Source organism: Rhinoraja longicauda, chromosome 33 (assembly GCF_053455715.1).
Source record: "Rhinoraja longicauda isolate Sanriku21f chromosome 33, sRhiLon1.1, whole genome shotgun sequence".
Classification (NCBI taxonomy): Eukaryota; Metazoa; Chordata; class Chondrichthyes; order Rajiformes; family Arhynchobatidae; genus Rhinoraja; species Rhinoraja longicauda.
In genome coordinates this window covers 9,017,059-9,030,634 of record NC_135985.1, presented here as the reverse complement: position 1 = coordinate 9,030,634, position 13,576 = coordinate 9,017,059, and the positions used below count along the sequence as shown (strand labels likewise).

Here is a 13,576-nt window from a genome sequence, read left to right as displayed (position 1 = left end):
TCCTTTTGCTGTGCTTTTCTTTAATGTTTAGTAATACTAAACTAATACTACAGAGCAAGGAGGCAGAGACAAACAATGGTGTAAAAAGGCACAAAGTGCTGGAGTAACAACAGGTCAGGCAGCATCCCTGGAGAACATGGATAGGCGACGTTTCAGGTCAGGACCCTTCTTTAGACTACTTACCTGAAATGTTTCCAATTGGTATTCTCCAAGGATGCTGCTTGGCCTACTGAGTTACTCCACCATTTTTTGTATCTTTTTATTGTAAACCAACATCTGCAGTTCCTTGTTTCAGCAAATAATGATGCATGCTTTCAGAACAGAACATTTTTTGATACGTTATCAGTATTTAATAGGGAAGCAAAGTAGCATCATGTAACAGCTTTATCTTACTAAGAATCAAGTCATCAGCAAAAGTTTCAGATGGAGATTTGTCACTACAATAATACATCCAAGATAACACATGGAATATTTCAGCCTGCCCTGGCCATCACTGTTATACTGTAACTATTGTTCCTTCGGCTTACTCCTTCTGCAGATCGAAGGAAACATTCCATTCTCTGACTCCTAAAGAAAAACTAGTTGCAAGTCCTACATAATAATTTCCAGCCTTCTGTTCTAAAATGTGGCCATTATTTTTGACTGACAAATTCCCCATGGAGTTTAAGTTTAGGTTTATTATTAACACACACAGTGTAAAGCTTTGTTTTGCATGCTATGTAAAACGATCAGATATACAAATCAGTTCAAGCTCAGGTACAATAGATAAACCAAAGGGGAAGGAAGATACAGAGTGCAGCACATATATGCAGCACAGAGTGCAGAGTGCAACATAGTTCTCACCATTGAAGCGCATCGGTTCTTTAGACAAGGTTCAATGTCTTCAATGGCGTAGAGGTGAATCAAACCGTACCCTAGCTTACGGAAAAAAATGTGGTGCCCTATTTCCTCAGGAATTGTATTTCAGCGGCTTCATGAATGGAAAAATCATTACGGAAAAGTTTGTGGTTTAAGATTGGAATTGGAAAGTGTAGCCTTTATGCTTTAGGGCAAACAAAATGAAATACATTTTCACATTGAGTTAATTTGAGGACTATTTTGACCAGCAAGGCAGAAGGTGTTCGGAGGAACTATGTGGGTGTGCCGGGGCTTGAATGGGATTTCATTGGCTTCTCTCACCATATGGGAACAACCTGGTCATCACTAAAATGTAGAAAGGTTAAAAATATATTACCCCAGTTTTTTTTTCAGAACTGATATGCAGGTGAGCAAAGATTAAATAGGCAATCGCAACCTACTTTTGAGAATCTTGAGTTATTATCACTGACAATCAACGATTTTCTCCATGATCAATTCTAGTTCTCTGGATGACCCATGAAGGCCAACAATGTAAGCAGATGCTCCTGCCAACTTACAACTTGTATACGCTTACCTCACGGGTACACAAGTACAGAACAAAGTCCACGTAAGAGATTCTGGTATTTGTTGCTGTCACTTTCCCCAGATATAAATGACCGTTGAAAATTTACCGTATGTATCCAGGTGGTTTCTTTCCATCAACTATGTCTTTGTCCACTTCTACGGCCACAATGTCAGAATTTGGCACTTCAAACATTGGCTCCAGCAGCAACTTCTCCTGAAAATGCAGCTTAATTTTAGGAGTTGCAGTTTTATCTCAGCCGCAAAAACAAACTAAATTTCCTGCACTTAGAAATACTTGGTAATTAACAATATTTAACTATAAAAGGTATGGAGCGTTTGCATCCCTTATTTGCAGATCCTGCACTGAAACCACCCCTGCTGGCAGTTTTGTAAGGAACGTCCCTGTGGACAATTCAGTCCTGCTTCCACGCCTGTGCATTTAAATACAGAACAATAGATAAGCTGGCGGTCAGACTTCAGCGCATTTTACCTCTTGATCTGTCTGATTGTCAATGACATTTAATGCCAATCACCAGCAATTGAGGAACAGCATCTTATATTTTGCTTGGGCAGCTTACACCCCAGGGGTATGAACATTGATTTCGCTAACTTCAGATAGTTACTCTGTCCCTCTCTTTCCCATCCCCCTTCCCAGTTTTCCCACTGTCTTCCTGTCTCCAACTACATCCTATCTTTGTCCCGCCCCCTCCCATGACATCAGTCTGAAGAAGGGTCTCGACCCGAAACGTCACCCATTCCTTCTCTCCCGAGATGCTGCCTGACAGGCTGAGTTTCACCAACATTTTGTGATACCAGCAATATTAACAATGTAAGACAGACAATGGAAAGCATTTAAAAACTGTGTTCAAACAAGTGCAGGAAAACAAAAGAAAGAGACTAAATTTGTAAAACTCCAGATGAATAACAACATAAGGAAATAATTCAGAGCAAAGAAACAGGCCATGTACAAGGACAATAGGCTGAGAGGATATGCAGGGAATAGGAATGCAGCCAAGAAAACAATTAGTAAAGTAATCAAGGAACATAAAACAAAATATTTTTAAATAAAAGGATGATGGGAATTGGGCCATTAAGAGAGAAAGCACAGCAAGATGAAGAACTATTAAATCATTGTTCTGCAGTGATATTTATCAAAGAGATAGAAAACGAGAATGAAGCACATAATGATGTGATGATCGATGAGATATGGCAAATTAAACATTGACAAAGGGGATAAACTTATCAAGCTCAATAATGATAAAGCACTGGGTCCGAATGAAGGGCAGCCACATTTTAAAATCTGAGGTAGAATAAGCTGAGGGATTACAGCTCATGTTTGATCATTCTGTGGCAAAGAGCACTAGAAGACTGATGAAAAGCTTAATCAATGCTTGCAATTAACAAGTAATATAACACGAGGGATTTATAAACTGATGATGGGAAATGTAATGGTATTCCCACTCTAGATGACAAAAGAACACAATGAAACAAAGTCTAATACTGAATTATTGGCAAGGTTTTCAAAAGATTTGATCTAAATTGTCCTAATTGTTTTCAAGAAGTAACAGAGAGAGAGAGTAGACAATGCTAATACAATAGGCTTAATTTATCTAAAAGGACCTGTTTCTGTGCTGTATTTTCAAAAAGCCTTAGATGAAGTACGCCCACATGGACGAACGAACAAGGTCAGAGAATACAACGTCAGTGGCCAAGCAGCAGAATAGACTTCTGGGTGACTTCGAGACAAAATGACTGATCTAACAGAGGATTTTTAAATATTAAAAGAATTGGATGGAGTGAACAATTTTGGGGAAGGAGCATAGAGATAGAATATGGAAGAGTACAACATAGGAACAGGCACCGTACTGAATACAACAAGTTAAACTTTAATACAGTCACCAAGTTCAATAGGAAATTCAAAAGAAGCATCTTCATCTAAAGAGTGATGTGACCATATATATGACCACCACACAAAGTGGTTGAAGTGAAAAACTCATACATTAAAAGAAAGCTGGACAGGCACAAAGCAGAAAAGATTAGAGATTTAGAATCAACAGATTTAGACGAGGAAAAATGTGAGTAGAGTGTAAACACCATCATGGACTGATTGGATCAATGACTGGTTTCTATGGCATGCAGGTAGCAGTAAGTCCTCCAACAGCCAGGAAAAGGCCTCAGTAAATCACCAGAGACCACATCATCATTTGTAACCTGCTCTCCTTTTCAGGGTGACTCTTGGGGTACATAGGGTCAGCTTAGTCGGCTCTCAGTAAATGACTTTGAGCCGACGGGAGCCAAGGGATGCAGCACAATCCAGCCCAGTGAGATCTCGTAAAACTGACCGTAATTAAAACGGTCACAAACTATCAACAAAATTTGTGTTTGGCCTATATATTTGGTATGATGAAGTAGTTCAGTGGTTTTTAAACTTTTATTTGACAACCTATGTTAACCAATGGTTCACCCACAACCCAGCTCTCTGGTGTGCAGCCACTGTTTAAGAGTGGTAAGAGCAACCCACTTCAACAAGATATCCCATGACCCACCTGAGGCTCCTGCTCTAATCTAAGATACCCATTTAGAAGATAGACAGAATATGCTGGAGCAACTCAGCGGGACAGGCAGCATCTCTGGAGAGAAGGAATGGATGAGGTTTCAGGTCATGACTGAAGAAGGGTCTCAACCCGAAACATAATTTATTCCTTCTCTCCAGACATGCTGCCAGTCCCGCTGAGTAACTCTAGCATTTTGAGTCAATCATCGGTGTAAACTAGCATCTGCAGTTCCTTCCGACCCATTTAGAAGTTTACCTTTTCTTACCCCTTCCTCCACACTGCTATTAAACTATGCCATGAACACAAGAGTAACCACACACAAACATCAAGACCCGACACCCGAGCATCGAAAGAAATACTTCAGAAACCCACCATGATTGACCTCAGGCCTCGAGCGCCAGTCTTCCTCTCCAGAGCAAGGCGGGCGATAGCTCTCAAGGCATCCTCAGACACATTAAGATCACACTACAAAGATTGTTAAAAGTTGACAGATCAGTAACATTGACAATATTCACTGTATAAATTACTGCCTCCACATGTCTACGATTTCCAGGAAAAATGGTTCGTTTCAAATTGTACACACAGGGCTCTAAATGAAAGCCTCAAAAAACTTTATTTTACAGTACTTTCTGATTATGCAGTGGCCTTTTGGGTACCACTCCAGAATAATTAATTTTCTGCTGATTGAGGAATTCCATTTCTCCAATTAAACCACGGCTTGCAAAACAATGCAATTGTTAACCAGGGTTGATGGACTGCATTTCACTCAGCAGGCTATCATCATCACCCAAGGTACAACGCTTAAACAAAATAAAGCTGTAGCTAAAATTGAAATATCAATTGCATGCAACTTTATTAAGTTGATTTGGAAATAGATTCCACACTTGCTTTCCCAACAAAGAGAACTTTGAGGGAAATAGTTTGGATTTGAAGGACAATCCTTCATAGAAATATAACTATGCAAAAATTAAAGTTACGTAAATGGACCTAAACAAAAGATATTTAGATGGGACAAGAGATTTTATGATATTTCTCTCACACAGTTTATATTCTATCCAAATATCTATAACGTTTATTAAAATAATTGTCTCAAACTAAATCCCTCTCTACCCTGGTCAGAGAATGAGAAGAGTGGTAGTCCACACCTTATCCATACTGAACAGAGCCTGGTACTGTGGGATGACAGCATTTCGAGGCTCTGTTAAAATCCGCACCAACGTTTCCTCGTCCAGACTGTGTAGTGGGACGATCACAGGCAGACGTCCGACAAATTCCGGTATCATTCCAAATTCTATCAGGTCTCGGGCTTCGACATGGCGAAGTAGTCTGTCCTTTTCTTCCAGTTCCTGGACAGTGTTGTTGTCACCACTTGTGTTTGCTAAATCAGCAGCTGCTGCTGCCCGTCTCCCTTTACCAAGATTTGAGGGCGTTCCAAATCCAAGGTACTGCAGGGAGAGAGAGAGAGGGGGAGAGATGGAAAAACTGGTTAATTGATACAATTTCTCAATTAGCAAATCCAAAAAGGATACAATAGACAATAGGTGCAGGAGTAGGCCATTCGATCCTTCGAGCCATTCAATGTGATCATGGCTGATCATTCTCAATCAGTACCCCATTCTGATAATTGATAATTTTGTAAATCATTAGAATTCTTAGCACAGATATGCTTAAAATAAGGTTCAAAGGTCCGTTTATTGTCATGTGTACCAATTAAGGTACAGTGAAACTCGAAATAGTGAAGACTTTTAACTATGATATGACTTTTCCACAGGCACCTATAAAAGGACTTTGATTTTTTTTGAAGTATCTTTGTTAAAATGCTTTCTGACCTTGTCAACAATATGTAATCATTTAAGGCTTTTAATCGTATTTCCAATAAGTCAGCATTCACTATCAGTGAGTTACAAATACACATGGAGGTTATTCTACAAGGTCACGGTTGGGTTTGGCTGCGATAAAGCTAAAAGCAAGCTAGCTCCTGCTGTCAGTCGTCCATGACCACACAGAAATGGCCACTTGGTAAACTCCAGGCAGAATTTGGACAAGTACAAAAAAGTAGTGGTAAAACATGAACGCTTCTAGGGGAATGCAATGAACAGAATGGATGACAAGAAAGTTTATGGGAGTCAGCATTACCTATATATATTTTTTTAAGCTGAGGTACGTGAAGAACACCCCCAGAAGCATTACCTTTTCATTTTTTCTCCTGCTGATTATCCGATCTAGGCCGTTGAAAGCACCAGACGCCACAAATAAAATATTAGTTGTATCCACCTGGACTGTTTCTCCGCGTAATTTTCTGGAATTCTTTTCTGGAACATTTACAATTGTCCCTTCAAGTAGCTTCAGTAGTCCCTAAACCGTGGAAACAAGGAAATTGTCACAGTACAACACAGGAGATCCTGGGGCCGCGAGTCTTCAATCACTCTTTCAAAGAGCAGTCTTCCACTAACCTCTGCATGGACAGGCTTTTGTTGCACAGAATTTTACATGCGCTATGTTTACCTGTACCACTGCATGCATACATCCTTTTGAAATCTACTACGGTCTGCCTCATTGTCCACTTGTCACCTGAAAATGTTGCCTATACTAACAATTCCAATGAAAAACAGCATTGCCCTTGTAAATCTGTCCTGGGAAATGTCAAGGTACAGTTCCCTAATCCAAGAGATAGTCATTCACCACAACTAATTTCAATCACTTTGCAAATTCTGTATTCATGTTGCCACTTCCCTTTTCCCTTTGGCTTAATATGTGGTACTTATCAAAAGCTTTCTTAAAATCATTAGCTACTCAATCTCATTCTTTTTTCACCATAAAAATTCAATCAAATTAGTCAAACACACTTTGCCTTTAAGAACTTGGCATTAGCTTCTTGTTAATGATCCACGCTGATCCAAATTACTGTTAATTTGCTCCTGTATTATCTCTAATAATTTAAAATCATAGAGTCATTCAGCATGGAAACAGGCCCTACGGCCCAACTTGCCCATGGCGACCAAGATGCCCATCTACGCTAGTCCCACACACCTATGTTTGGCCCATATCCCTCTAAACCTCTCCTATCCACGTACCTGTCCATATGCATAATCCACAATTTCACTGTACCTCTGTGTATATGACACATGAAGTACATACCATACCATGTCTTTTTATGTTATTACAGTATCTCAACTACCTCTTCTGATAGCTCTTAACTTCTAAAGTTAAAATGGCAGTGTTGTAATGATCAGGTTCATATCTTTTTTTTAAACAAGATGGAACACTATGTCTTTTTAATATCACTTTTATTATTCATAAACTTATGGTAGAGCTTCCTATTTCCCTGTGGTACCTTTTAAAAAAAACAAAACCCCAAAACCTACTCAATCTTTTGCTGTCATATTAAAACTGTCATAATTTGTTCTATATTTGATGCCTAGCTTATTTTACGTTTTTCAAAATAAACCGTTTATTCCCTCGGCTTTCTAGTTAACCATGAAATCAGAGTTTGACGCACACCTTCACCAATAATTAACATGAAATACACCATTTACATTGTACCTTACCGCAAATACACTGTACTGCACAGCATTACCATGCAACTTCCCTTAACCTACTATGGTACACAAAGTGCCAGTTTCATTTTGCTGAAATGATTAAGTCTAAACACCTTTAGCTTATCTTTTCCTATCTCTATTTTTAATGTATTTGTTGGTAATGAAGAAATTGTTGCTATTTTATGTTTATGTCTTACTCTAATTCACTGTTTAGACTAAATCCGAAAGGATTGTTTCTTACCAAATATGCAATATACCAAGAATGAAGTTTTGGAAACTAATCTTATTCAGGTCAGATATATTTGCTTTGGCTCTGGATAGCCTAGGATATCCCTTTTAAACACTGAAAAACGTACAATGGGATCTGGGTGTCCAAGTGCAAAATTATCAAAATGGTCTTACATAGTTACTGCGAGTATGTAGGAAAGCTAATGGAATGATGTGGTTTGTTGCAAGAGGGAAAGAATACAAAAGAGAGGTTGTTTTAGTTACTTAAGGGCATTAGCGAGACCACATCTGGAGTACTGTGTACACTATTAATCTCAATTAAGTAAGAAGGTTATTGTATTGGACATTTTTCAGAACAGGTTTATTGAGAAAACATAGAATGGTTCGGTTGTTTTGTGATGAAAGATGAAAAAGGATAAATTTGTATCCACTGGAATTTAGAAGATTGGGAGATTTGATTGAAACATACAAGGTCTTGAGGCATGTTGTCAGGATGGAAGTGGAGAAAATGTTTCTTCTTGTGGGAGGATTTAGTAGGGGGTTACTTTTTATCTATGAGGATGCCCATTTAAAGCAGATTAGGCCTTTTTTTGTTCAGACAAATTCTCCCTCATAGGCCATTAGAAGCAGTCTTTTGAGTATTTTAATGGTAGAGTTAGATAGATTCTTGATAAGTAACAAGGGAGAAGCATTGGAGATAAACAAAAATGCAGAGTTGCTTTTATTAAACGACAGGACAGGTTAGATGGGCTAAGTGACCTAAATGACCTATTCCTAATTTGCATGCACTGCTCAAACTATTTAGTTCATGCTTTTGCTTGATGAAACCCAAATTTCTCTATAGGCCATAACATAATTTCTCTCTATTCTAATCAATGCCCATAGGCTTGCATATTTCTATTGGTTCTGCAGAGAATAATTAAACCCCAAACCTCAACTATTTTATCATGAGTACGCTGAACACTGGTTATCTAAAAGCATTTCTTCATTAACCTATTTAATTAAAATTCCTTATCGCTGACCTGCTGAACGCCTTCACCGCCCACATCACGTAATTGATGGATCCCTGGAACACTGCCAATCTTATCTACTTCATCCAAGAATACTATTCCTGCAAACAAATACATTTCATGAAGACACAAACCAAATAGCATATAATTAAAGTAGCTGTATACTTTTTTGCTGATGGCTGTGGAATAAATAAAGTACAACCAGGAGGATATCCCAGATCCTCATTGAATAGTGATTTCAATTATTTTAGCTGCATCTCAGCAAGCAGAGAAGTGCGATTTAATTAAAAAGCAAAACACCGCAGAGGCTGAGTATCTGAAATAGTAGAAATACTTGGAAGGTCAGGCAGCATCTGTAGAATTGAGAAGAGAGTTAATGTTTCAGGTCAATGACCAGGTTCTCCAACAGGAAACATGAACTCTGTTTCTCTTTCCACAGATATTGCCTGACCTGCCCAGCTTTAAAATTGCATTTTCTGGTTATACTTTGGACTTTAAACGTCTGCATTTTTTTTAGTTTTCATTAATAATCAATGAGAATCAACTTTAAAGTCACATTTTGATGAACAATCATGTGCAGGCTGACAGTTCAAGCAATTGCTCAGATAAAACACGAAGACCACAGCGAGTATTTTCTTTGACTTTGTTGAAATTTGGGTAACCTCTCGTGATTATACTTTACAAGTAGCTTGCATTTTTAAGTAGCAGGCATGTGAGTGAGGTAAAAAAAAAAGGGGAAAAGAGCCGAGCGCTTGCGTGAGACGTACAACGGGGTAAAAAAATTGGAACATTTTTGAAAATTTACACACGAAATTACCCGTTTCAAGCCTCTTTTAGTGCATTTCAAAGTAAAAACAGGCATTACAAAATAATGTGAATGTCACTGTACACTAATAACATTTTGAAGAAAATTCGCACATTAATTGATAATCAGCCCAAAAAGGTGGTAATTGGCTTTTCTGCTGTGTTTTATATTTTAATCCTGCCTTAATTAATTTAGTTATATAATCTTGCACTTAAATTTAATATTTACGCATTACAATTCCACCACTGATTTTCTGGCACTCTAAGTTCCAGAGCTTTGCTGGTTTATCCAGCAGGCTAAGGATGTCGGTTATGGGGATAGATTTGTTGGCTCCAGCTGAGCTGGAGTTCCAGACTCCCGGCCGCAGGTTGCAAATTCAACTGATCGGCCGTGGAAGTCCCGATGAGGTCGAGATTGGCTGCTTTGCCCAGCCTAGGTGCCACTTTTTCGGAGAGACTTCCAGGGCATGCGGGGGGGATTTCTCGCGGAACCTCTAGCAACCGAATTGACAAATTGGCCATGGAAGTCCCGATGAGGTTGAGATTGGCTGCCTTGCCTAGGAGACTTCCAGGGCGGGGGGGGGGAGGAGGAGGGGAGAGGGGATTGCTCGCGGAACCCCTAGCAACCTTTAGCGGAACCCTAGTGTTCATTACAAGTCTATACATCGATTTTTTTTCTTCTTTCTTTCGATCCGATTTCTCAGTTTATTTGACAAAGTGAAAAACGCGGAAACCATGCAAAAAGCGCGGAAAATGGATTTTAGAAACGCGGAAATCCGCGGAAACGTGGAAAATTCATATGCCTGAGGTAGCATGTATTTCTAAACATAATATTCTTCATGGTAAATCAACATAAAAGACAAAAAATTGTATTATCAGTATCAATGCCCCGGCTAGGGTTTTGCCATTGTAATAATGTTAAACTGTTAGTGTTTGCAATCATTAGAGCATGAAAGTGACAGCTGCTTCTGGGGTACGCACACTGCCAGTTAAACGCAGAAAGTTATTTCAATGATCCCAGCATGATCTCCAGAAATCACTGAACTGAAGAAAACTTCAAGCATTTATGAACTATTCTACCAAGAAAATACTCTGAAAATATTACTATCCATGAGTAAATATTTTCTAAAGATGCACATAATGTCTGAAGAAGGGTCTCGACCCGAAACATCACCCATTCCTTCTCTCCAGAGATGCTGCCTGTCCCACTGAGTTACTACAGCTTTTTGTGTCTCTCTTCGGTTTAAACCAGCATCTGCAGTTCCTTCTTGCACATAATTATAGTGCAACACACCACTAAAAATGACTGTTAGCAACCTCTAGTTCTATGAATAATTTTTAAAGTAATTCTCACATAATCATCTCAAAACAACAAATGGTACTATTTCCATTTGTGTTTTTAAAAGGTTAATCTTTGATGTCATTCCCTTTCTCAATGACTTCTTTACAATTGACATCCAGTCTAATGGCGTCATTGCAAGAGCTGCATGGGACTCCCTAGAACTGATATTTAACAGCAATGTACATCAGAAGTGGATACATCCCTACCACAGTGACCAAAGGATGCCTGTGTGCAGCTTTCTCAGAGCACTGCATGTACATTTGTGCTTGGTGCTGAATGCCAAATCTGGGCCATTGATTTTTGTATGTCTAATAAACAATGACACATCCTTTCATAATCTGTGAAAAAGGATGTAAGCAGTAATCATGACTAATTTAATGAATGAAGAATCTGGCAAAGACTGCAGTGCATGCTGTGAGAATTATTAAGAGTTGTTTTTGGTTGGATAAGTTGAATATCTGAATACAAAATTAAAGATGGTCAAGGCAATGGAGGCTTCTACATTTATTACAGGTCAAGTTAATGCCCCTCCAAACTCACCTTGCTGTGCTTTGTCCACATTATAATTGGCATCCTGCAAGAGCTTAGCAACGACTGATTCGATATCTTCACCCACGTATCCAGCTTGCGTCAGGGTAGTGCAGTCACAAATGGCAAAGGGAACCTCCAGGCATCGAGCAAGAGTCTGGGCCAATAAGGTTTTACCTAAAAATAAATTCAGAAAAAAAATAAAAATTGCACATCTACCATCTTCAAAGCAATTCAGGTCAAAGTGGCATGATGGCACACTGGTAGAGTTGGTGCCTTACAGCACCAGATACCCGGGTTCGATCCTGACCCTGTCTCCATGGAGTTTGTACGTTCTCCCTGTAATGGTGTGGGCTTTCTCCAGTTGCTCTGGTTTCCTCCCATATTCCAAAGACATGCAACTTTGTTGGTTGGCTTCTGTAAATTATCCCTGGTGTGTAGGATAGAACTAGTGTTTGGGTGATTGCTGGTCGGCGTCGACTTGGTTGGCCAAAGGACCTGTTTCCATGCTGTATCTCTAAACTAAACTTTCATTCTACAAATAAAAGCAATGTGGCGCATTGCAAATGGAACAAATTTGTAGCTGCTGTTAATATATTGTGTACAAAGAAAATGCACAACTAATAAATCATCTTGGCATAGAACAAATTTATATAAAAGGAGAATGCTTTTCAACAATAAATTGCTAAACGTTGACAGAGGAGATTGATTGATTGGAATGTTGTGTGGCTCACTCTATTTCTAAAATTTTCTGTTTCTGTTTTAGATTTTTTTGCATCTCGATTAATTTTCTTTGATGATTCAATTCACAGGAGATGGCAATGAAAATACATCATTTAAAACTTAGCATAAAAAGCAATCAGCAACATTGAAATAGTCGCCTGCAGAATCAACACTTCCAGCAAGTTTGTTCCTTTCTTCAGAGTCTCGGTGTTGACTTTGTCTTCAAGAACTCAAATCTTGTATAATTTTCATAATATTTGATAAATGTTTACTTTCAAAAGAGGCGGATTGCAGAGTATGGGCATAATAACGCTCACAGCAGCATCATAAAAACTGACCTGATCCTGTGGGACCAAGCAATAGAATATTGCTCTTCTCCAGCTTAATATCATCATGAGCCGAATCAAGCACCTCACCCCCTCGCTTCTCCTGGGGAACTGACTGACTTGCCTGCTGCTGCATGGAAGCTCCCAGCGCATTACCGTGTGGATTGATACCTGCTATTTGCAGTAGTTCTGCAGTGAAGAAAAGCAAGCCTTCAGAATAAAAACATTTGCAAATACTTCCAAACATTTCCTGCACTGGGGTGATTAAAATACACTGAACATAGAAACATAGAAACATAGAAAATAGGTGCAGGAGTAGGCCATTCGGCCCTTCGAGCCTGCACCGCCATTCAATATGATCATGGCTGATCATCCAGCTCAGTAACCTGTACCTGCCTTCTCTCCATACCCCCTGATCCCTTTAGCCACAAGGGCCACATCCCTTGGCCTTTAGCCAATGAACTGGCCTCAACTACCTTCTATGGCAGAGAATTCCACAGATACCCCAGAATGTCCTGGATGTATACACTGTATAAAGGCTTGGATAGAGTGGATGTGGAGAGGATGTTTCCATTAGTGGGGAAGTCATAGCCTCAAAATTAAGGGACGTTCTTTTAGGAAGGAGATGAGGAGACATTCCTTTCGTCAGAGGGTGGTGAATCTGCAGAATTCTTTGCCACAGAAGACTGTAGAGGTCAGGTCAGTGGATATTTTTAAGGCAGAGATAGATAGATTCTTGATTAATACAGGTATCAGGGGTTATGGGGAGAAGGCAGGAGAATGGGATTAGGACGGAGAGATAGGTCAGCCATGTTTGAATGGTGGAGTAGACTTGATGGGCCGAATGGCCTAATTCTACTCTGATTCGTTATGGCCGTATGACCTTATTTTGTTTTTGTAACTGGCTACAAATGCAATGAATGTAAAAAAACATATTATTTACATCAAGTATTTAATATGCAACACAGATCCAAATAGCTCTGTGGCACAAAATAGTAATTCTGCATGAAATAAGACAGATCGTAAAGAATGTTTACAAAAGAGTGATTTCAAAATTGTACCCAAGCTAGGTCTCACAAATTGTTGAGGCCAATATACT

The 13,576-nt window shown here is 39.2% G+C and overlaps 1 protein-coding gene across 2 annotated transcripts in view; it reads right to left on the bottom strand.

Moving 5' to 3' along the window:
- Positions 1-13,576, bottom strand: part of clpxa (caseinolytic mitochondrial matrix peptidase chaperone subunit Xa) — a 42,372-nt gene that overhangs the window by 2,171 nt on the left and 26,625 nt on the right. For both annotated transcript variants that reach the window (XM_078427199.1, XM_078427200.1), the window contains 7 exons: positions 12,490-12,666; positions 11,441-11,605; positions 8,767-8,855; positions 6,168-6,332; positions 5,123-5,422; positions 4,350-4,442; positions 1,530-1,636 (listed from right to left, as the gene is read on the bottom strand). In XM_078427199.1, the coding sequence (XP_078283325.1) occupies positions 1,530-1,636; positions 4,350-4,442; positions 5,123-5,422; positions 6,168-6,332; positions 8,767-8,855; positions 11,441-11,605; positions 12,490-12,666 (1,096 nt within the window). The remainder of the gene's footprint in view (positions 1-1,529; positions 1,637-4,349; positions 4,443-5,122; positions 5,423-6,167; positions 6,333-8,766; positions 8,856-11,440; positions 11,606-12,489; positions 12,667-13,576) is intronic.